The sequence below is a fragment of the Spea bombifrons genome, chromosome 3, assembly GCF_027358695.1.
Source record: "Spea bombifrons isolate aSpeBom1 chromosome 3, aSpeBom1.2.pri, whole genome shotgun sequence".
NCBI classification, from domain to species: domain Eukaryota; kingdom Metazoa; phylum Chordata; class Amphibia; order Anura; family Pelobatidae; genus Spea; species Spea bombifrons.
Genome location: NC_071089.1, coordinates 46236887 through 46261345, shown reverse-complemented (window position 1 = coordinate 46261345; position 24459 = coordinate 46236887). Strand labels below are relative to the sequence as shown.

Below are 24459 nucleotides of genomic sequence, written 5' to 3'. Positions count from 1 at the left end.
ACTTTGACCTCTGCTCTGATACCTCGTTTCTGAACCTACGCTGCCTGCCTGTGACCTTGGAACTGCTTTTGACTACGCTATTTGCCTTTGCCCTTTATACTGGAACTGTGACCTCGTTTATGAACCTACGCTGCCTGCCTGTGACCTTGGAACTGCTTTTGACTACGCTACTTGCCTTTGCCCCTTTGCCCCTTGGCCCTTTGTACTTGAACTGTGATTTAGTTTATGAATCTACACTGACTGCCTTTGTCCGTGGCACTGTTTAATTAACTACACTGCCGTCTTTCGTTGGGACTGTATGTTTTATTATTGGTTGCACATTAAAACACCTCGCTTACCAAATCTGCGCTACGCTCCGTCCCTGTTTCTGACACTCAGATACTATTTCCTTTTCTCCGGGGGGGGGGGGGGGGTCGGTTCTCTGTAGGACTAAGTGTTTTACCCCTTCTGTATCTTACCCTTATTTTCCGGCCGAACCCCGTGTCTGCGTTGCCTGGTGCCTTCAGCAATACCTGCTGGTTACGGCACCTCCTCGGTCGCCACGTTATAACCAGTTGCTTGTCTCTTTCGTTTCTCCTTTCCCTCCCTTTTCCCTCGCTAGTAGGGTGGTATTGGGGATTTTTTCTGTGTTTTCTCTGTTTATAGAAGCATGCATCAACATATGTTCCATTGGTGTTCCAGTTACTGTTATAGTGTTCTCTCTTTTATAGCTTAATTCGGTGTCGGGATTCGGGATGCTTCCTTGTTCGGATGTTCGATGGGAGTCTGTTCTAGTTTGTTTCCTTTGGATTGTTCTGCTTATGTTGAGGTTTTCATATCAAAGAAGAGGAGGAGGAGTTAATGTTTATAGATTATATTATCCATCATATATGTTCATTGGTTTATTTATTTTTCTGTTATTGTTTTAACTTTGCTGCTATTGGTGGTTCAGTAAAGAAGAATATGCAATTTATTCGCCTCTTGTCTTTACTAAAATCTAGATTATAATAGCCTTGGTGAAGGTATAATCTCTAATTAAGTCACATTAAACATTTCCTGAAAAAAAATATGAAAGAAGTCTAGCAGATACATATGAACATTTTTTCCAAGCTTTTTCAGTCTATATAGTGCAATAACATGCCAATACCTACTTTTGTGACAATCTAAGCAAAAAATATAAAAAAAAATTATTAAATTATTTCTCTGAAAAGTTTCCGCATTCCACAATACTAGAAATTATGTTTTTAACCTTCCATTTAGTTGCAAAAGAACAATGTTTCTTATGTGGTATTTAGTTATTAAATGTCCCGTATTCAGTTGAAAACAGTCAGCGAACGAATATCAATAAAAACACAGAATAGTAAACAGATCCAAGGGTTCATAAATTATTCAGAGGTCAATCTCACTTTTAAAAGTAAGACTGAATTACTTAATTATTTGGACAAAAAAACAGAAGATGATCCATGGCCGCAGGCATAGAAGATGTGACTAATTAAACCTCTGAAATGATTGATTCCAGTTTCCTCTCCCTATCAGGCTACTTTTTTCTTAGTCAAAACTAGCAATACAGTCATGGATAAAAATGGCTCCAGAGAAAAATAGGATTAGTAAGTGTATCTGCATTTCATATAAATATAATCAAATAAGTCTTCTTGGCATAAGGAAGCTCAATTAGCACCTGTTTTATTATGCCTTTCAGAATTACATAACTATATGACTCAGGGCAAAATCTTGGCAGGCTATCCACAAATCATACATTTCCACATTATCCATCATATAAAACTAGCCAGAATACAGCAAAGCTTAAAGCTTAAATTAGGATATTTACTAAGCCTTATAGGTATAACATTTTCACTTATTTTTTTATGTTTGGCATTTCAGACCTGCATGGCGCATGGTGATAGCATAGAGCATAGCAATAACAACAGTGAGCCACAATTCATAAACATAATAATGTGTAATTAACAACAATACGCTTTTTGCAATATTGCCTCAATGCCAAAAGATTTTGCATTTATGATACAATTTAATTTTTGTTGAACTAACTACTGTGAGATATGCAAATGCTGTAACAAGTGATGTGCAACAACAATGAAACTTCCATTAGCCTACTTACAATAAATACTTGTTCACTTGATAATTGCAATGACTAAAATTTAATAATATTGGCTACTGATGAGCATATTACAATCTGTCAGTGGAACATATTAAATTATTCTGTTTGGAGAAAGCAAGAGATTGTGGGCCATCACACATATGCCCACAGGAATTTTGGCAATAGATTTAAAAACAAAGCCACAGTTGAGGGAGGATTGACTCAATACATGCCCAATATTATATTTGATATTTACACTATATGCTTATTTTTCTTTTCACTTTTCTTGAGGTCATTGAAATAAACTAAGATAAGTGGCTTGTCTATTTATAATTTTTGCTGTGCACTCTCACTTCATGCTTAAAGTTTATTGTGATATAAATGGTTTTAATTGCACCAAGGATTTGCTGCACTGTTATCTACACTATTTCTTTTGTACAAACAAGCACCAATTACACACTTTAATTATACATATATGTAGATAATTACATCAATATTTACATTAAACTGTGTGATATTTCTACATCAACCTGCCACAGTATTCACATTATTTGTAGCAAATTGATTATCTGAAGAGGGTCTTGGAAAGGATCTTCAAAGATTGGAACATTTTTGTTTACTGGATCCAGCTCTTCTTTTCTTTCTCTGCCGCTAGCTGCATATACTTTTGGGGCTGATTGACAAGCACATGAGATTCCTACTCATGCTTCAAAAAAATGCGCAATTTGACTCAGCTGTTTTTTTTTATAAATGATAACTCACTGCACATGTCCTTCAGTTTTGTGTTTGTTTGTGCATATATGTTGTTCTTGAATGAACTTTAACCCCTTCAGGTCCGGGACATACCTGGTACTTCCTGGTCACAGGTCACCGGTAGACCGGGACGTACCAGGTACGTCATCCCCAAAAACCGCCCCCACATTGCCACAATCGTGGTGATCGCGGGGCGCTGCTGCTGCTGCTGTCTGCCCAGGAGTCTGGGCAGACCAGCACAGCCTCTCTAAGCCCGCCCCCAAGCCTACGATCACTCCCACGGAGTGATTCTGTAGGCTGAAACCGCGATTGCAGAAAAACAGGCAGCTTCAGGGAAGGGGATGGTGTGTTGATTGGGTCCCCACACTGACACAGCAACCCCCCCCCCCCCCGCTGCCTGATCGCTCCATGAGAGCTTCAGTGCAGCGTTAACCCCTTCAAAAAAAGTTTAAAAATTGAAATACGCGTGTTCCAGTTTTGCCCTCAAAAATAGTTCCTCATAAAAATGCATGAACCATGCATGTGAGGCCTTGTTGGAATCATGGGATGTTGGTGAATAAAATGTGGTGTTTTCTTCCACTGTTGCACTTACAGCGTGCAAGAAATTCAATGCAACATTGAAATGTATGCGTTAAAAATGCAATAAAATAATTTCCCTGTGAACTTTGGCAGACATCAGTGACGAAATGGCTGGCTGAAAACTGTCAAAACTACCCTAGTTGAACACCTTGACTTGTCTGCTGTTCATAAATATACTTTTATGGGGTAATTTACAGTGGGGGGGCTTCCAAAATCTCCCAAATCTCCCAAATGGGATATGGGCCCAGTAAACCAATTTCTGAAAATTCCATATTTGAAAACTAAAATGCGCATGGTCCCGTTTTGCCCTCATAGCGTCCTCAAAATATGCATGAACCATGCATGTGAGGCCTTGTTGGAACCGGGGGATGTTGGTGAACACAATTTGGTGTTTTTGTTCTGCAGTTGCACCTATTCTATACAAAATATAATATGAAATCTAAAGCAACATTGCAACATATGCAAAGAAAAACGGTTTGAAAAGTGTCAAAATGACCCTAGTTCTACACCTTGACTTATCTACTATTCATAAAGATATCATTTTGGGGGGACAATCAGTATCTGTGACAACTATTGCAGTTATTAGACTACCATGCCAAATTTGAAAAAAATTACATTTCAAAAATGTGATGCATGCCTTGCAATATTTGCCCTATACTGGTCAAAATAGATGAAAATCCTGGCCATGTTGGGTGGTTTCCAAATCAGGACAAGTTAATGAATATATTTTGGATAATTTTGTCCCATTGGTTCAATGTGTGTACAATTTGTATGTATACAAAACTGTAAAAGAATGCGTTTTTTTCATTTTCCCCCCACTTTTTCCAGTTTATTTCAAACAAAACAATGTACTACCCAGCTTAATATGAAAGCTGGGTAGTTTATCAAATGAAAGCCCTACTTGTGCTGAAAAAAATAATATATGATTTGTGTGAGTGCACTAATTGATAAGAGAGAAATTACAGCTGAAGAAAGACATGGCAAAAACACAAAAACGGCTCTGGTCCTTTAGCGACACTTTAGTATCAAAATCCTGGTCCTGAAGGGGTTAAACTTTTCACGTTTGTTTTCTTTTTTCATCCAGCCATACACCCCTGTTTCCGTGTAATTTTTGAATGGTCTAAATCAATGAAGAGGTTGGAACGTGGGAACATTGTCAGCAGTGTTTTTTTTCTTAGAGTACATTAATTACCACATAGACTGACTCAGGCAATTTGTGTGAGTAAATAACCACTATGTGTTTAATTTTGAACACAAAAATATAAGCTATGTTTAATATGATCTCAATTTTACTGAATAATAAAACTCAATCATTGGTGTATTTTTCAACAAGCAAACTAACTGCAACTTCCAATACAACGCACCATGCAGAATATATTGTAGTATTACATATGATCCAATATGAGTGGTTTCTCATTCTTTAGACTCTAAATAATCACGATCCTGAATTGAGGCCAGATGTCGGTGAACTCCCAGTTTGTGGACCAGTCTTGGGGATGCTTCCAAAAGCAGGCAGGTCAGTTTTTAGTTACTAAGAATACTAGAACCCTCCCGCAGGCTCTAAGACTTGCTCTGAAGACACTGTAGGCTTGATCATTTTTAGTAACGGTAAAAAACTTCTACTCTATACAAAGAACAAGGGAAGATAGTACATTTACCTTCGCAGAACATAATTAGTCAAATGATGTGTCACCATGTGGGTCTGCATATGTATCCACATATCCAAATTTTGACAATGTAGAGTTAGCAAATGAAATATCTAAAATAAGCTTACATTTTAGAGGAAGAACAGACCTGACAAGCCAACTTCTAGTATGGGAGAATTCTGACAACGATTATTACATCACCTTAGGAGAGACTACCAAGAGAATACTCAGCAGTCCAGCTCTCGGAGTCAAGGAAACCCAATTGCCAACCTAGTTTGGTTGCAAAAGCAAGATGTGCAGACAGTGAAAGAAATATGGGATTGTCATGAGAAATTATGAGCCTCTTATTAAAGAGATTAAACGTCCTTTCTCATTTAGCATACTCACAGAAAAATGTTATATTTTTCTTTGGGACAAGTAAAAAAAATTAAATAAAATAAGTTTTTAAAACCTGGTTATGGGGACTCAGGGATTCACTGTTACAACCTTTTTGACTGAATTATGCATGGATAATGAGCTCCACAGGGGCCAAGACAAAACTAGCATTTTATAAGATAAGGGGGAAATAAAAAAGAAAAGACTGTAGCAGAAAATAATGTAAAAAGGAAATTGTGAAGATGGCTTAGCCATGTTTTTGAAATCCAATGTGAAAACTGTGAATGATGTAAAAGTAGAAAAGGAACATTTTTCCCAATATTATATAAAAAAAAATTACTAGCGTCTATTCCATTTAAGTACAGTCAAACAGTGTAGTAGACTGCATGAAAGATACCACCTTATGGGTAAAATTGTGGTTAGCAGAAAGGAACCTCTTGATTCTGGATACAAGTCCTTTGTAGCTTACAATTTGTAAGGCTATATACAACTTATTTATCATTAAGGCTAAGTAAGGTCTAGTAGGCACCTGGCTGTTACCTACAAAAGTTTAAAGTATTACAAAGTAGAGGCAAAAAACATACAAAAAACTAAACAAATAAAATAAATGTTGTTGCTTCTTAACACAATAGTAACAGCAAAATCAATATGGCACAATGTATAATAATATATATTTCATCCATCACAAATGCAACCTTAACTTATCTAAAAAAATACAGGGGGGGGGAGTAAACATCATTCCATCATCGCATCAAGAAAATCATCCCAACATAGGAGACCTTTTACAACAACTGAATTTGCATTTGCTCAGTGTCACAGCACTTGGATAACACAGCTTTTCCTAGCCAATGTGTTACACACATATATATATATATATATATATATATATATATATATATATATATATATATATATATATATATATATATATATACACATATATTTCTGATTAATATATAGTCCTGTCCTGTGTAACAACATTATTTACTACTCATTAGAGGCTACTAGTGTTTGTATTGTGAAATTAGTTAGTAATCCTTTAGGTTACTGAAATACCCCACATGCATACATTTTTGTATACTTTTTGAAACCTACAGGGCACACTACATCACACTAATTTCACTGCTCAACAGGACACAGAAGTGGTCAAGGTAGGCCCACAAATAAAGTGTTAAATTACACAAATTTTCACAAGTATGATAGTCTTGTGCTTTTCTCGTGTACACACAAAACCCTTATCAACTTGGCTGATTGTGATGGGAGTTGTAATGCACATAGACCCATCAGCCCATTTAAAAAATTTGAGTGTTGGCTACTTTTCATATTTTTAGTATTTGTGTTGTTATTTGTGATGTATTTTATTGATGTTATTTAACGCCTGATCCCATGCATGACAGCAGGGATTAGACAGTTTATTCAGTGTGCCAGCCAGCTGATCTAACTAAAGTTGGCACCCTTTTTTTTAATACTCTTGTGAGGCTCAGTTTTCTGATTTTTACTTGAAAAAAATAGATTCTACTATTTGTCCTGAGTTTAGAAATACCCAATGTGTTTGTTTTTGGGGTTTTTTTTTTTTGCTTTTTCTGCACATTATGGGGCAATAAGTACAGGTAGCGTTTTTCTATTTTAAAACCATTTTTCCCCAAATCTGGTAATTCTTCCCCTATGTGCCATTTCGGGTATCTTTGAAGACTAGACACCCAAGGGTATTTCATATTTTTACTATTTCCATGCACTAATTCTACCACCAGTCTTTGTCAAAGTTTGTGGTAGTCCCACACACACTTTTTTTCCCCACACACATTTTATCTAGGTATGAATTAACAGGTCCTGGTACATGTCACTTTCACACAACATCCCAATTTGTGATTAGTAACATCTCCTGAGTACAGTGATACCACCCATGCATGGGTTTTCCTGGGTTTTTGGGGGGCAAAAGAGCCACATTTTGGGCATGCACATTTTTAAATTTTGAACTTTGACATTTGGTGATCCACTGCCAATGCCCTATTTAGTACATCTTTGAGCCGGGCCAATTAAGTTTGCCCAATAAAACCATATATGTTTGAAAACTAGACACCCAGGGTATTTCAAATGCTGGTATTCTAACTCTTTCCATGCAATAATTCTACCACCAGCCTTTTTTAAAGTTTGCAGTAGTATTTATTTTATCTCCCTAGTACAGTGATACCCCCCATGCATGGATTTGTCGGGTTGCTTGGGAGCTAAAAGGCCACATTTGGGACGTGTGTATTTTTTAGATTGGAAAATTTGACATGTGGTCATCCTTCCCCCTGTGTTAATTCAAATTACCCCATCAAAATTTTTTTTTGTTAAAAGTAGACACCCCATGGGCAACCTGCAGAAGTTGGAAATCCTAGAACTAGCTGATAAAGAACTGCAAGCGCCCATCCTACACAACCCTGTATTCCCACCAGGGAGAGATGGAAACCCTTCACATAACACGCCCTGGATGGATCTATGAGTTACTTGAAGTGGACAGGCTGAATCCCCCACAAGTACTCCATAAAATCAACCCCACTATCTCAAACAAATGCTGGTGCTAAGAGAGTGGGGCAGGCTCCATCGTACACCTATGGTTGAGTTGCGACCTTATTGAAGCAAGGTTAGGGATGTTATAGAGACGCTCTCTGACAATCCTCTACCACTTCTCACCAGTAAACTACCTGCTACACCAAACTACCCTACCTTTCTCCAGATACAAGATAATAATTAAATACCTCATCAATGCAGCAAAACTCCTGATCCCGCTACACTGGAAGACTACCAAGACCCCAACCCTCTCAGAGTGTAAAAGCAAAGTGGAGAGTATCAACATTTTAGGACTTACACCACCCGTTTATGGAAAACAGGAATAATATATGATATGGGCTCAATCACACATCCCTCCATAGAGTCTCTTCTGTCTGCCCAAACTAACCACCTGGGACAACCTCCCACAACACCTTCACCCACTTGACAGCCCCATAACAATCCCCTATACATGCACTCCTCTCGTGCCACACACCGCATCTACTCTCTCTTTCCCCACCACCACCTTGAACCTCCCTACCCTTCAGAAGCTATTAATAGTAGAATTTGTCAAGTACAATGTTACACACTATCAATATGTCATAAGTTCATCTGCTACTATGTAAATCTAACTATCCTTGAAAACCAAAAACACAATGGTTAGAAAGAAGAAGAGGGCACTGCTGTAGTGATTTTACAATCTATTATTGTATAGTAGCCATGATTACTCACAGACTGCATCATATCATTTATGTTAAAAGAATTATGTCTGGTTATATCCACCTTTTCAACCAACTTTTTTTTATAAATTAGTAACATAGTATTAGTAACATTACAATACAGAATTGTGTGTTTGACATGCATGATTGAATTATTTCCAGAATGCATTTACTCACGTTATTTAAAAATAAATATCTCCCATTTTCCCACAATTCACCTACTGAATTAACACATTTGAGATTTTTACCAGGAACATTTTATGCAGGGTTCTCCTGAGGACAGCTCGGACATAAAATACAGTTAATTTATTTCACTTTTGCTGTTCTTTTCTGAAGGTGTGAGGAGCTACACTAATAAGGTGTGGTATAAATCTATGATTACATAGAAAAATCTGAAAGATAATTTGGACAAAGCACGCGCCACTCCTCTGAACCAGATTAAAGGACTAAAAAATGCTGTAGACAATTCTTCTTCAGCTGTATATATTTTTTCCTTTCTAATCCAATTGCAGTAAATAATTATACTTAGCCACCAAAAAAATAATTGATACCTCAAAGGCTATTTGTACTACCATGAAATATATCAAATTATAACAAGATCGGAGACAGTTAGTTATTCTACAACATAACTAAGGCTCTAGCACCACCCTCTGGAAATCCTTGTACAGATCGGGATCATGTTTTTCACTCCCTAAATAGTGGATGCTGGCTGCTCTCATGCATGTAAGTACACTAGGAATTACATTTTCAACTAACTTATAAAACAGTATAAAATATATTTTTTAGTAAAATAAATACAAATGAATAATAGTTGACTTGTGCTTTTTTGAAAATATATGGCCATATTTGTCTTTATTTATTTACCTTTTCCCTATACTAGTTCTTGGCTGTATGGTAAACATGGCAATGGAGTGGACTCCATGAAGCAGAATAAAGACTTGTTAGACAAGTGGTCCAGTAACCATAGCAACTAATCATGTTGACCGGTCCATTGTTTACTTTATCACACTGACCACCAAAAAGACCCAGAAACTACTTGTGCATTGCTAGATATCTTGAGATAAACATTTCTATATGTTTAAGATTCTCGAAGCGCGCACCCCCCCCCCCAATATTTAACAAATATTTTCATATATTCACTTATATTCACTTAATACATGTGAATATATTCACTTTAAACATGCAAGCTTTCGGATTTTGCATAAAAAAAAAAGCAAACAATATCTTGTCACAGAGCTGTTGAGATTAATAAATGAAGGACAAAAGTGTTAAGACATTCAAAAAATCTGCATTTGCAGGATTTTAGTAGATCAACATAGAAGTAGACAGTAGACCGCTATTCAAAAGCTAGTATTTTAAGACCAAGATAGCTGGGAACACCTATGATTTCACATTGAATTTTTACTCCATTCTCATGGTCTCTCAGAGTGATTGGGTTAATTCTCAATGTCACACAGTCTGGAGTACACAACCTCACATTCTACTCTTATGTGATGATATCTGGGCATGCCAAATTGTGCTTTTTTCAACAGTCTGTCAAACTTGGATTTCCTGCTTGAATATAGGTGACCTATTCAAAATATTTTTGTCTCTTCACAAGTAATGGTTTTGGTGAGGATTTATTACACCAATTTGGTTGGCATCATTTATAAGTCACCCCAACAGAATATCTGTAGGGGCTATTAATGTGTTAGTATTTAAAATGTCCCAGGTCTCAAGGTCAGTTAAACTTATAGAGTTTCAGATGTGCTGGCTACTAATCATGGGGGTTGTGGTCCTACAACAGCAGTGGGCACTTGCTGTTATAAGGTACTAATGCAAAAATCCAAGGTGTAGGGAAGTTTGGCAAAAAAGGCTATCCCTAGTATAGTTGTTAAATATTTGTTCATAGGCACCATATGTTGCAAACACTAGTATGTGAAAATTATGGGTTGATCCACTGTGCAGAATATTGATATTAAACCTAGGTTTATAAAATAAGCCTCAATATGTTTCAACTCACCTAAATATATAGAGGCCTCAGTGTGGTAATACCCACTTGGTTTCCTTTTCTTTAGCATTGAACAGAGGTCAAGTCGGTACAATATTTCATCCCCAAAGTAATGATCTTGGAAATCCTTGTACAGATTGGGATCAATTTTTTTCACTCCCTAAATTGGGAAAAATATAAAGTCAGTTGGACAAAAATATTGGACATTTTAGAAACCCAAATTGTCTGAAATCTACTAATCATTTAGTTGGTTTAAACCGGGCTCTGGAGGTCTGCAGTATTACGGCCGGTTAGGGGGAAATGATGCGTCTACAGCCCCAACCTTGCACGTTTCTTTGTGCTTCTTCAAAAGAGATAGGACAGAACATCTGAAAACCCTTGTCTGCCTTGACATTTCTGCCTGTGCTCAGGCTTACCATGATGAGTGACTTTTGACATTAACCTGTCTTCAGCAAACTCACATTGCTAGTGAGTTTATCTCATCCTCACACAGGTCTTATTCCTCCTACACAGATGTTTTTGTTTATGATTATGTTTCAACCTACATATTAAATTGATGATCATTAGCACCTGTTTGGTATAATAGTTTAATCATACACCTAATTATCTGGCTACAAAATCTATTGACAAGGGCATTAGATAACATGCCATGTGGTGCAGAACTATGGTGTAAACACACAAAATACATGTCAATAGAACATAAGAATCACTCTGCATGGTGTGTTAAAATGTCTCCACAATCTAATCTATTAATAAACCAAAATGAGCATTAATATACATTGCATTCTGGGCACATTTTGCAGATCAGATAAATATGTTCTAAATAAAAAACCTAGCATTAATAACTGAAATGCTATCACTTACAGGTCAACTGACACCTTCAAACATCAATCCCCCACTGATAACATGGTAGGTAAACCACTTACTATATAATGTTTTCCTCCTCTCAGATTAAAATAAGCACATCTGAGGTCAGTATCTTCCCAGAAATGGTTTAAATATATAAATCTGCCTACACAGCATGAGCCAGTTCCGCGTTAAATAAGAGCTCACCTGCTTACGTAACTTGGGTGCTCTTGACAGCTTCATGAAGGTCAAGTGTGGTACAAAGCCTTTGCATCCTACTAGGACAATCCCCTTTTCTTTAAATATCTTCTCTGTGATCTCTGGGGAAAAAGAAATCCATTGATGGTAAGAAACCAAACACCAGATGTTTTCAAGGACACTGTTGTCCTCTGTAATTCAGTCAACTAGGAAACTGATGTCTGTTTCTTGTAGTCTTGCAAATAAAAATATTATTGGTGAAGTAACAAAACGTAATGCTCTGCAGTCAGTGAGTAGAAAAGTACATAATACATTATACAGTGTATGTCAGGCACAACTAGGTAACATTTTTGACATCCTATTTACTCCATGGATTATTACATAGCACAGCACATGCTATTTCAACAGCAAGACTTAAAATTAATTAAAATACACCAGTATATTTGGTGGGAGTAAGGTTTTACAACCTAATACATATGAGGTATTATGGCATAAATTGGTCAGGAAACTACTCTTATTAGAGACAATTTAAAGCTCTGCTAACTGTTTTTACATTTTACTATACACATACTATGTACATTGATCTGTGGGCCATGTGTTCTAAGTAAGTATAACTTGGGTAAAAAGGTTCCAGGGAACTCACTGGCATTTATTACTGGCAGGTTATTCTTTGCCATAGAATTTAGGTGCTCAGTTCTGCAATCTTGGAATTTCCCAAATTCACATACTTCAACTTATCTCTGACTGGCTTACAGTTATGAGGTCTTCCTGTTGGTGGGGGTCCGCTAGTTTATTAGTGTACATTTTTATACACAGTACTTGTAATCTATTGTTCAGAGAACCTGCTAAAGAAGGCACATGATATAGAATTATCACCTGGGATAGCAAGTCCTATGTCCTGTAGCCTTCATCCTTTCATCTACTTTAAGCAAAAAAAAAAAAAGGAACAAAAAAGCTCCAGGGGTAGGAAGGGGCTCCACATGCAGAGAGTTGTGCAGGGTCTGGCCAGAGAAGGTGGCAATAGTTGAGAGAGGCAGGAAAGATATATAAATATAAGATGTATTTATCCATGAAACTATGTGAGCACAGGTGATGTGGGTGCCAGCCAAAATCACAGACACACATTTTAAATCGGACTTGTGGGGTAACTGTTTTTCCTGGCAATTTAGCCTGAGCAAAATGAAGTTCATTTTAATGCTGACAAATGAAAGCTATTTCTAGAAAAGTCATTCTCACCAGCAATTTCTTTAAGAAGTGAATCTCCTTCAATCACTTTACCATACACAATTTCATGTTTAAATTCGCCCACTCCTCGAATTGAGCAAACTGAAGCTTTCCTCTTTAAGATTTCTTCAACTGGTTGTTTGCTCTCCAAAAGTGCATTTATGGCCCTGTAGTGAAAATGGTATAGGTGCGGTTAATGTAAAATAATAACCAATTGAATAATAACATTATTATTTTACACATAATTCATCAGAGGAATACGTTGGTTTTATACACATATAAAAATGTAAGACAGACCTGGTCAGAACTATGTTACCATCACACAGAGCAACTGGAGTTGCTGTTTACCTGTTTTTACAGGATCAAGTTTATAGAAGCGTGACATCACTTTCGGAGTTTTGATAACACTTCATCCACCAACAAAATAATGTCACTTCTGAGACTTCAATAACTTTTGCCCAGGAAGCTCTAAGCGATGTCACACTACTATAAGCCGGATCCCCATTGGATCCCCAGTGGACAACATTATCTCATCTAGTTACATTCTTTATTTATTCTTTTTTATGTAAAGTGAAATACCATTTCCAATTTACAGTTTGTGTAGTTTTACACTATGGAGTTTCGTGTCTGTCCTCTTTTTGAATGTTTGCTGCAATCTAGGAATCTGAATCAGATCACAGCAGACACAATAAATAACTCTACAGGCACTAGTTTTCTAGGTTTTTGAGTTGTGAGTACTTTGAATTTACTTTGAATTGAAAGTGAGTATTTTGAATTGAAAATATTACACTATACGATTTTCTTCTAGGGCTCTTCACCTTTAATGCTTTGTGTTTCAGAGTATGGCATACCCAGGGGAGTATAGAATGGAGGCTGCATTACAACTGGGAAGGGTGAATTTTAATTTGTTCACATTATTTTTTATACTATCTGGTACAAACACACTATGCATTTGCACAATAGGCCCCAACAGGCAGCTTGTGACTAAAGCAAAATTAATCAGGAAGTCATGTTTTCTTCTTCTTACTGTTAATAAATGTGCTTCTTTCCCCACTGTTGCTATCAGGGCATGACTGGGAATGAAAACTAACCCTGAAAATAATTAAATACCAGCCCCATATTTCATAGTGCCATTTGTGGGTATACTGCACATGGAACGTTCTAGACCCAATATCTTGGGACCCACTGAGAGAACACCGGTATAGTTAAAATAATAAGTAAAACAATTAATTATGAAATTAACTGATTTAATTTTTTTAAGAGCTAAAAATTAAATAGGGAGGCTTATGGCCCCTATTAATGTGTGAACTGCATGGATTATCAGAGAGAGTAAACGTGTGTATATACAGTATGTGTAAGCGTATAGTGTTGGAGTGGCTGTGTGTGCATGGTGTAAAAATAAACCGTTTCCAGCTACAATAGTCATTTATAAAATTAGCAACTTCTACACTTAATGATGTCCCTGGCACATCATGGAATTAAATAACCTTGGAAAGCAATCTACGATCGATTTCTTCGCTTAAGGCATTCAGCAACACAAAGACCAGCAGTCAACGTCTGCTCCCAGTGGCGTCAACATCTGCCATACACTGTATGGATGCGGACGCCCGACTTAAAAGAGGCGATCAAAGTAGAGTGTGTGTGGACCATAGAAAAAAATAAACTTTGCAAACTTTGACACGGCTGGCAGTAAAATGTGTGCATGGAAAGTGTTAAAATACCAGCATTCGAAATACCCTGGGGTGTCTAGTTTTCAAAAATATATGATTTGATGGGGTAAATTGCATTGGCCGGCTTGAAAGATCTCCCAAATAGCACACGAGGGCAACATGAGCAGATAGTTTTGAAATAGCAAAATTCTACTTGTACTTATTGCCGTATAACTTGCAAAAATACATTAAAACATTGGGTATTTCTAAACTCAGGACAAACAGTAGAATCTAGTTAGCAGGTTTTTTTATTAGCTTTTGTAAATGAGTAAATGTGAGAAAAGTGCTTATTAATTTTTCAGCTTAATTTATTATTTTATTTTTTTTATAGGAAATTAGATGATATGATCAAGATGATATCTGAATATATACACTAAATGAAAGAGAAGAAAATTACAGCTAAACACCACATGTGTTAAAAGAGCCTTCATCACGAAGGGTAGAAAAATAACTCCTTAAGGAGTTAATGGACAAAATAGCTTTTCTTTTAAAACCAAGGGAAATTTATGTGTGACTCAAAGCGGTAATGTATGTGTAGGTGTAGAACTGCCCCTGACAATCATCCTAATTAGTTCCCACCTCCCACCACTTTCATTCCCCCTAACATGACTTATCATCATCTCTATACCCACCCTGCATTATTTTCTCATCATCTTAACCCCTTAAGGACAATGGGCAGTCCCAAAACCCATCGAAAACAATGCATTTTGAGCCCGTACATGTACGGGCTTTGTCATTAAGGGGTTAATTCCCTTACCTCATATTCAGACAAAAATATTTCTCCCCTCATCTCCTCAGCCTCTGACAGTCTGCAGTGCGACATTGCTCTGCACATCTGACAGTCAGCACTGCGCCGGGTATGACATCCTATGTGCAGTGCAGCGCCAAGTGGAAGACACACACTGGGTGTTTAAATAGGTAATCTTTGCCTCAAACAGCATTGGTGACCGCGACCATGTGTAAAACTGCATGGTTTAGCTATATTCTCTGTCAGAGGTAAGATGTGGAACAAGATCTACCAAAAGGCGTCCACTATTCCTGATCCAAGAAGTAGCAGCACATAAAATGGTTTATGTAACAAGTAGGAGTGGTACTTACAAATTAACTTCATCTTCATTTGCTAACTGCATTACGAACAAAGTGAGATGGAATGAGCCTTTTGGAATCATTGCCTTAGAGAGTCTTTCATCCTTCACCAACACCGCTTCCTGGAAAGACTGAATACTGCCAAGAACCTGTGTATAAAAGTACTGTTTAACCAATAGCACATGCAAACAAAGCACCTAACACATTGATAGTCTTTATTTTATTGAGTCTTAATAAAAAGTAAATTATAAATTAAATACAACATGATGCAATGTGAAGAGTAGTCAGGGGCAAACCATGGTTCAATTCACTTTCTGGGTCCTTTACTCAAATTTAACAATAGACATTTCCAGTCACAGAACACCAGGTTAATTTGTTTGAATTTAAGTACCATAATGAACCCGGTACCTATGCTATAAACCCCCTTTACTCTTCCAATTTTTTTTCTTAGGCTCCATACTAAAACAAGTTTGATAGACTTAAGTTTTTTCACAAAATGACAACACAATAAGCCAAAGGAGGCCAGATAGGTGCTAGCAAGTGTTCTAGGATAGAGAGGGTGCAAAATGGAACAGAATGCTACAAATCAGGTATGTAGAAATATATTGTTTTTATTTTGCATGAAGAAAATTACTAATACAATACTAATACAATACAAAAATCTAATACAGCAAATATAATGTTTATGTGTTATCCTGAAAATGGCTCTGAAGCACAGCAACTATTCTAGACTGCAATATAAAAGGCAAGCAGGTATTCCACTACAATAACTAAACTTATATTAGCTACATTTCAACTGCATTTTACTGCATAGGCACAATGCCTAGTCAGTCAGTCTATATTTACCTTAGGGTTTGTAATAGGAAGTGATAAAAAATAATTAGGCCTCTTTTGTTTTTTACTTCTGTCATCATCTTCATTTTCTGTGAGATGTTTTCTTTTCTTTTTCTCTTTTTTGTCAAGAGTTTTTGGGGCTAAAATAAATCACATTAGTACATTAAGTGCAGCATAAAAAAAAGCTGTAAACTGTGTATAATTTGATTACAAACTGGTTTTGTTTATTACAGCCCAAAGCATCCTGCAAAAGGAAATCATATTCCTAATAGATGGCAACACAACCATTGTCTCATACAAGCTTAAATAACAGGTGACAATGTATGAATAAGTTATGGGCCTTAGGTATAGAATTGAGGAGCTGGGCAAAACCGCTTATCCTGCTAGTCAACTAGTACTTATCCTGCTAGTAAGTTTAGTATTCATGTCGTTGAGGTTTATACCTTAAAGGTAATATATTTAAAGCAGAGTTTACATGAAAGTTTTGCTTTGGCTTCTTGACCTCACTATACATTCTGAAGAGCCAATCCAAGTTGTTTCAGAAAGAGCTTTGATGACATTGCATACTGAGCATTGACATTAGATTTTGCATTACACAGGGCAACTCAGCCCTTCTTGCTAGCAAAACTTGCTAGTGCCGGTCCTTAATGATAAATAAATTTCATGTGAACTCTCCCTTTAGCAAATACATCTCATGGTTTTCCATGTTTTGGAATCTTAAAATCTACTTTCTTTAAAAACAAAAAAAAAAGTCAATTTCAGGGAAATTTCAAAAGTTTAACATACACATTTGAATCATCTTATTACGTATAACCAATTGGTAAAATACATGTAAAATTCTCCATCATAAAAAAAAAAATGCAAAAAAAGCATAGCTGCTAAGAATTGGAATGTACTGTTCTGAATTTCTACTCTACAAACAAAATGTATAGTGTATATATTTTTTGCAAAACATGTAACTTTAGAAAACTTAGTATCAAACAAAGCAGCAATTTCTGCATTTGAAAATGGTAACTCACTTAATAATTTATCTGTGGGTCTTGGCACCTGGCACTGTAGTTTCATTTTCTTTTTTCTCATCCTTCTTTTGTTCTTCTGAGTATCCTCTTCTTTAGTGCTTTCTACTTCCTCTGATAACCAAAGAAAAGGAAATGTTTTTTAAGGTATTTTATTATTTTATTTTAGCTTCTGCTACCTACAAAGCCATCTCACATAGCTAAACATGTCAATGTCACCTCACAGCCAGTGAGAGGGTCCATGTCCAGCAAAACATAAAAACAGGAAGCAGAATTGAACATGAAATTCACAGAATACCATTAACTAACATGTAGTATCACTGCCAAATATTACTAGTTGTATGCAGAGAAAAATAAGTAATTATCTAAACAAAAGCAATATGCTAGTTTTGTTAACCCCTTAAGATTAAGGTTGTTATTTTTTTTTGTACCCTTCTTGACAATGGCTGTTTTAACATTTCTGTAGTGTTTGTGTTTTGGTGTAATTTTCTTATTTCTCATTTACTGTACCCACACAAAGTATATATTGTTTTTTCAGGACAAGTGTAAACAAATTTGTAAGATTAATTTCCACAACAAACCAAGGTTTGGGACTGGGCGTACAAGTGGCAGATGAGGGTCAACATAGATAAATGCAAAGTTATGCATTATGGTAAAAATAATAAAAATGCAAACTATACTATAAATGGAATATCCTTGGGGAAAACTACCAATGAGAAGGATTTAGGAATAATGGTAGACAATAGACTTGACAACAGTGCGCAATGCCAGCAAGCAGCCGCAAGGGCCAATAAGGTTTTGGCATGCATAAAAAGAGGTATTGATTCACGGGAGAAAGATATCATCTTGCCTCTTTATAGGTCAATGGTAAGACCTCACCTTGAGTATGCAGTACAATTCTGGGCATCAGTCCTTAAAAAGGACTTTATGGAACTAGAAAAAGTGCAAAGGAGGGCTACAAAATTAATAAACGGATTGGGAGATACTAGTTATGAAGAGAGACTAAAAAAGTTAAAATCATATACATTGGAAAAACGTCATCTTAGAGGGGATATTATAACATTACATAAAAATATGTGGGGCCAATATGTACAAAGAACAAGAGGCCACCCTCTGAGACCGGAAGAGCTGAGATTTCATAGACTACAAAGGAAGGGATTCTTTACAGTAAGGACAATAAAGGTATGTAATTCACTGCATAGGTAGGTGGTATTATCCAGTACATTAAATGCCTTCAAAAGGGGTCTCAATATTTTCTTAGAAAGGCATGACATCCAGGGCTATAAATAGAATTAATATTTTAGAGCTTCTTGATCCAAGGAGAAATCCGATGTCCTTTTGGAGTCCAGAGGGAATTTTTTCCCCTGATGGCAGAATTCGAAGTAGCTTAATTAGGGTTTTTTTTTGCCTTCTTTTGGATCAAGAGTAGAAAGGTTAGGTAGAAGGGTTGAACTTGATGGACTTAGGTCTTTTTGCAACCTTATGTACTATGTAATTATGTAAGGTCAAGGACAAAACAAGTTTTGGAGCTCTATGCTGATTAATTCCCTGCCTCTATAAAGTTAGCCTCCTGGATTCACTGCTGACCATCACAGGTTACAAACTGCAGCCCTGAAGTTTAAAATAATCGAATTTACAGGAAATATGGTAAAGTTCCAATTATATGCAATAAATCAATTATATGAACAGCAAGTCTTCCAAAAGGCCCACTAGCAGGGCCTGAAATTGGAGTCTTAATTGCAGTGTTATGAACAGCAAAAATGTGAGGCTTATATTTTTGCACCACTAGCAGGAGCTGAAATTGGTGTCTAATTGCAAAAACATCACAATTAGGGCACCCCGAAAAATGCACAGTATGCATGCAACCGACCTAGGCATCAATCATCATAGGACAGCGCTACACAGTCTTTCATCACTTTACCATTAATAGGACACCTTAGGACCAGAGACTATTTACCTCTGGCTCTGCCTTATGCCTGACCCAGAGCAGCACCCCTCTGCGACCACCATCTTCGCTACAGAGAATCAGATATGACATCATACCTACACTTCGTCCAAAAAAAGCGGACTACCACCCTCTTGACCTAGTTGTCCAAGGCCAGAATACGTCGCTGGGTAGGACACTATAACACTATTGCATAAAACACCAGGCAGCTTGCTGTTCAATAGATAATAGAAACATAGAAACATAGAAAGTGACCGCAGATAAGAGCCAGAAGGCCCATCCAGTCTGCCCATCCAGTCTGCCCAACCTCTGAGTACTCTCCTTTAGTACTTGCCCTTATCCTATATCTAGCTTGGCATTATGCCTATCCCATGCTTGCTTAAATGACTTTACTGTATTAACATCTACCACTTCCACTGGGAGGCTATTCCATGCGTCCACTACCCTTTCCGTAAAGTACGGTAATATTTTCTGATGTTACCATTAAACCTTTGCCCCTCTAGTTTATGGTTGTGTCCTCTTGTTGCGGTTTTATAACATACTGTATCACTAGGATTATTTGGGAGGTCAGACATTATTTAAAGGGGAACACCTACCTTTTTCTGTGTGTGTACCTGCGAATGTTGTACCTAGCAATGTGTGTTTTGTAGGTTTTTGTTACTTGAAGTAGAATAACTTACATAAAGCTTCACCTTGGTTCCTTTTTGCCCACAATTTCTAGTCTTGCGTGCCAACCTTCCTATGTGGACTTCAGACACTCAAGGGACGTACTAGTCGTAGGTAACTGTTTGTTGTGTGGTACATGAAGCTGCAGTATTGCGGCAAATAGACTTTATTTTATTATTACATGATTTCAAAGATAATTCATGCAATCTGAGGCATCAATATGACTATGCTGCATGCTGTGCCACTTGTACCCAGCTTTTGGGTATTCTCCAGGAAATTAACTAGACGATGGTCATGTTGATTGGTAATAAGAAAGTCATTCATGATAATAAAGTATTAGCTTCTTAGGCAAAGTCTATCCCCACCAAATACATGAATGATTAAAAGAAGCTTTAAAACCCTGCTCCTTTTTTCACAGAAACTGTACAGTACCAGGCATGAATAAACTGACAGAAGTGAATGCCATTCTCTTAAATGTTCTTTTACAATTAAGTACTTTGCTCTGGAATAAATGAGGGCTCAGGTATAATTACTATAGAAACTATGTTTCCTGAAATAACTCATATACACATATTGTCACTTTGCTACTAGCGGCACAACGTAGTGGTACAGGGGTCTGTTCTCAGACCTGTCTCATCCTGAGCGGCGGAGCAGACCAGTTCTTCTACAGCTTCCATAGCCTCCGCTTGTGGAGGTTTCATGATTAGTGTTTTCTTCATAACCGGAGAAGGAGATTCCCAACTGAGGAACCAATGACGGGGTGGTGGGGCACGGATGACGTCACTATGAGAGCGGCTCACGGCGGCGCGGAGAGTAACCCCTAACAGGGAAGTAAACAGCCCGCGTTTCGTTCCCCCCATGCCGTGCACTGGGAGGTACGGAAACTCGCGGAGGACAAACAACGGCGTTGCAAATTTATGGTCGCCTCAGCGACGGCTAGTGGTACGGAAGACATTAGAGTTTCGGAGTTGCCGTGTTTATAATTATTATTATTATCTTAATAAATAATGGTTTATCACAGAGTGAGTATAGGACCAGCAATACGAAACGAATACTATGTTATGAGTACTCCAGTGTCCCATGAACAGAAGGGAATGAAAATGGATTTACTCGTGTTGTGACATTATTTTCTTTGGGTAGAATGTTGCATTTACCAACGTTTTCAGAATGGTTAGTATTTTGCAACAAAATATATGCGACACTGACACACCATCAACCAAACTGTTCTCAGCCACACTGATCCAGACTTATACCGTATTTGCAACATAGGCCCCTCTTAAACATGACGATGACTCTCCCAGACACACACAGCACTCTCAGCCAAACACACACAATATGTTGAACTAAACAGTGCACTCAACACAGATCACACTACAGCGCACACACACACTGCAACCTCACACATACACATATGACACTTCACCACCCACACACCACTCACAGGCACACAGATCACACATCTTACACTCTACTGGTTGCTATGGAAATAAGACCACTTGAAATTTTTCACCAGAATCATATTTTAAACATGACCTCAAGGCCTAACATTAAATACACTCTGCAAAACACCCAGAGAAATAGAGGATCCTTGTGATTTTAGTATTTTAATAATCATTTTTGTTTTTTAAAGCAAAAGAGTTATATAATAGACTTGTGCATCCAGATTCGTAGAAATTTTAATTTAAACAATTTGTCAATTCATACAAATGTCCGAAAACAAGGGACACCAATGAAAAAATGAAAACAAAGCTCTGAATTATTGTTTGCATTTTGTTGTTGCTGAAATAGAGGTCTGACTACAAGACTAAGATCCAGATCCCCTGCAGCGCTGCAGGGAACCTGGATCTTCCTCTCTGGCAGCCAGTGGAGGTCTGTCCGATGCGCGTACACATCCTCCACTGCTGCCGGCACTTCTGCCGGGAGACGGCGTCACATGATCTTACGGTGCCATTTTACAGTACAGGACCATAAAAGTAGGACTTTCTATTTTTTAAGCCATATTCATATATGTAAGACATTATTCTTATTAAAATTTTAAAAATGGGATAAAAATATTCATATAAATAAATTGTACATATCAAGTCAAGGAGAAATCTAATTCCCCACTAACTAATCCCCACCACTAACTACACAATATAGTCAAAATAAAATATTTTATTTTTAAACCTGGGTCTCAGAGAATCACTGTATGTTACTGTTCCCAGTCTCTGTCCTGCCCACGATCACAGTGGGAAGGACACAGGCAGAGATCAGAGACAAAAGGCGGTCTTTACAAGCAGGGGAGGGCTGGCAGCCTAAGGCCTGGGGGGCAAGTCTAGTCAAGTGGCCCATTGCGCCACCAAAGCGGCTGCGTGCGACATTGATAGCAGTCACTCCACTGGCGCCTAATGAAATTAAAGCGGACGGCGTGCATGCACCGCGCCACCCAATAGCCGTGCCTCAGCTCTTTATCCCACCCCTTTTAAGACGCGGGACGAAGAGCTGCGGAATGGCCATTGGAACTGACTGCTGCATGATGCAGGGGCGTACCTAGAGTATTTGACACCTGTGGCAGATCCTGTATGTGGCACCCCACACACACACACACACACACACACACACTTTAAAACTGCCTATTTTCTATGGTAAGGCAAACATTGACAGGGGTACAGCAAAATTGTTATCATTATATACTGAGGCACACATTGACGGTGGTACAGCATAACTGTTATCATTATATACTTAGGGATTACGCTGTACCGCCGTCAATGTGTGCCTATACTTTGAGCCAGACACTGACAATACTGCAGTACAACCCCTATCACTATATACTAAGCCAAACATTGATGTGGTGTAGGCCTAACACTTCAGTGACTGGCTTAGTATATAGTAGGGATGCACCGAAATGAAAATTCTGGACCGAAACTGAAAATTCAGCGTTCATTTGGCAAAAACGGGAAAAAAAAAGTTTAAAATACTTAGACAAAATTAGACAAAAAAAAAAATCAACAATATATATATATATATATATATATATATATATACATATAATTAACAGCAATCACAATCCTATCATGCCCAGGTTCTAGCATGTACTGGCTGACTTAACATGATAGGCGTGTGATTGCTGTTTGCAACCATATATATCTATCAATACTGTTATTGAATTATTGGACGGAAAAAAAAAATTGATAACAGCAATCACACTCCTATCATGCCTAGACAGCCTCCCTATGCCATGCTATCCCCCCACACTTCCATGCAATCTGAAACCCTCATTCACAAACATTCATCATAAACTACAGCATAACACCCATCACTCTCACACATATTTTCCTACCTTTCCTCTGGCACTGTCACTTCTCCTCTTCCTCTTCATTCTTCCTCTTCTTTTTCCTCTTCTGTGTCCTGTCCTTCCGGTGCGCAGAAGACGGTGGGCGTGGCTTCAGTGTTGTGCGCCGGGATTTGACATCAAGTCCCGACGCACAGCAACAGTTGCCGCGCGCATCGTTTTTGGAGGCGTGCCGGCACCCCTCAGTGAGCGGCACTCCAGGCGGACCACCCCCCACCAGGTACGCTACCGACTTATAATCTGCGTTGTCTTATAATCAGACCTCAAATAGGTCTGACTATGAGACTAAGATCCAGATCCCCCGCAGCGCTGCAGGGGAGCTGAACCCCCCCAACTTACCGGTGCTTCTGACTCCCCGGTGTGTAGCTGTGGCAGTGTGTAGACATCTACGTGATTCGCGTAGACAACTTCCGCTGCAGTCGGAAGGAGGTGCGGTTAGCAGCAGGGGTTGTCTGCGTCCACAGCTGGGGAAGTTCTGCGAGATGGAAGCAGACAACCCCCGCTGCTAACCGCACCTCCTTCCGGCTGCAGCGGATATAGAGGGTTAAAAGGCATATCATGGGGCACAGTGGCATATAGGGGGTATAAGGCATTTCTGGGGCAGAGTGGCAAGCCTGGGGGCAGATGTGCATAACTGGGGGGGGCAGGTTGGAAAATAAAAGGAAATAAAAACAAAATATTTTTCTCAATCATAGCTTTTATTTTTTTTTAAAAATAGTTTACATGAATTATATAGGGTCGTCTTATATTCAGGCTTTTTTTCTTAAATTAATATTCAGATTTTGGGGGGGTCAAATACGGTAAATTCCTTGCTATATATTTATCTGCTTTCTTCAAAATAACCTATGTAAAAATAAAGTGGGGAGGGCCACAATTTTCTGTTCTTGCCTCGGGCACAAAAAGAGCTAGCTATGGCTTTGCCCCCTCACTCGGAAT

At 37.9% G+C, this 24459-nt stretch overlaps 1 protein-coding gene across 2 annotated transcripts in view; it reads right to left on the bottom strand.

The window, feature by feature from the left end:
- AKAP7 (A-kinase anchoring protein 7) overlaps positions 1–21056 on the bottom strand; it is a 90505-nt gene extending 69449 nt beyond the window's left edge. For both annotated transcript variants that reach the window (XM_053459252.1, XM_053459253.1), the window contains exons 1-7: positions 20821–21056; positions 17585–17695; positions 16578–16705; positions 15744–15880; positions 12949–13103; positions 11722–11834; positions 10681–10828 (exon numbers count right to left, since the gene is read on the bottom strand). In XM_053459252.1, the coding sequence (XP_053315227.1) occupies positions 10681–10828; positions 11722–11834; positions 12949–13103; positions 15744–15880; positions 16578–16705; positions 17585–17695; positions 20821–21052 (1024 nt within the window). In that variant the 5' untranslated portion in view covers positions 21053–21056. The remainder of the gene's footprint in view (positions 1–10680; positions 10829–11721; positions 11835–12948; positions 13104–15743; positions 15881–16577; positions 16706–17584; positions 17696–20820) is intronic.
- Between the last annotated feature and the right edge of the window lie 3403 nt (positions 21057–24459).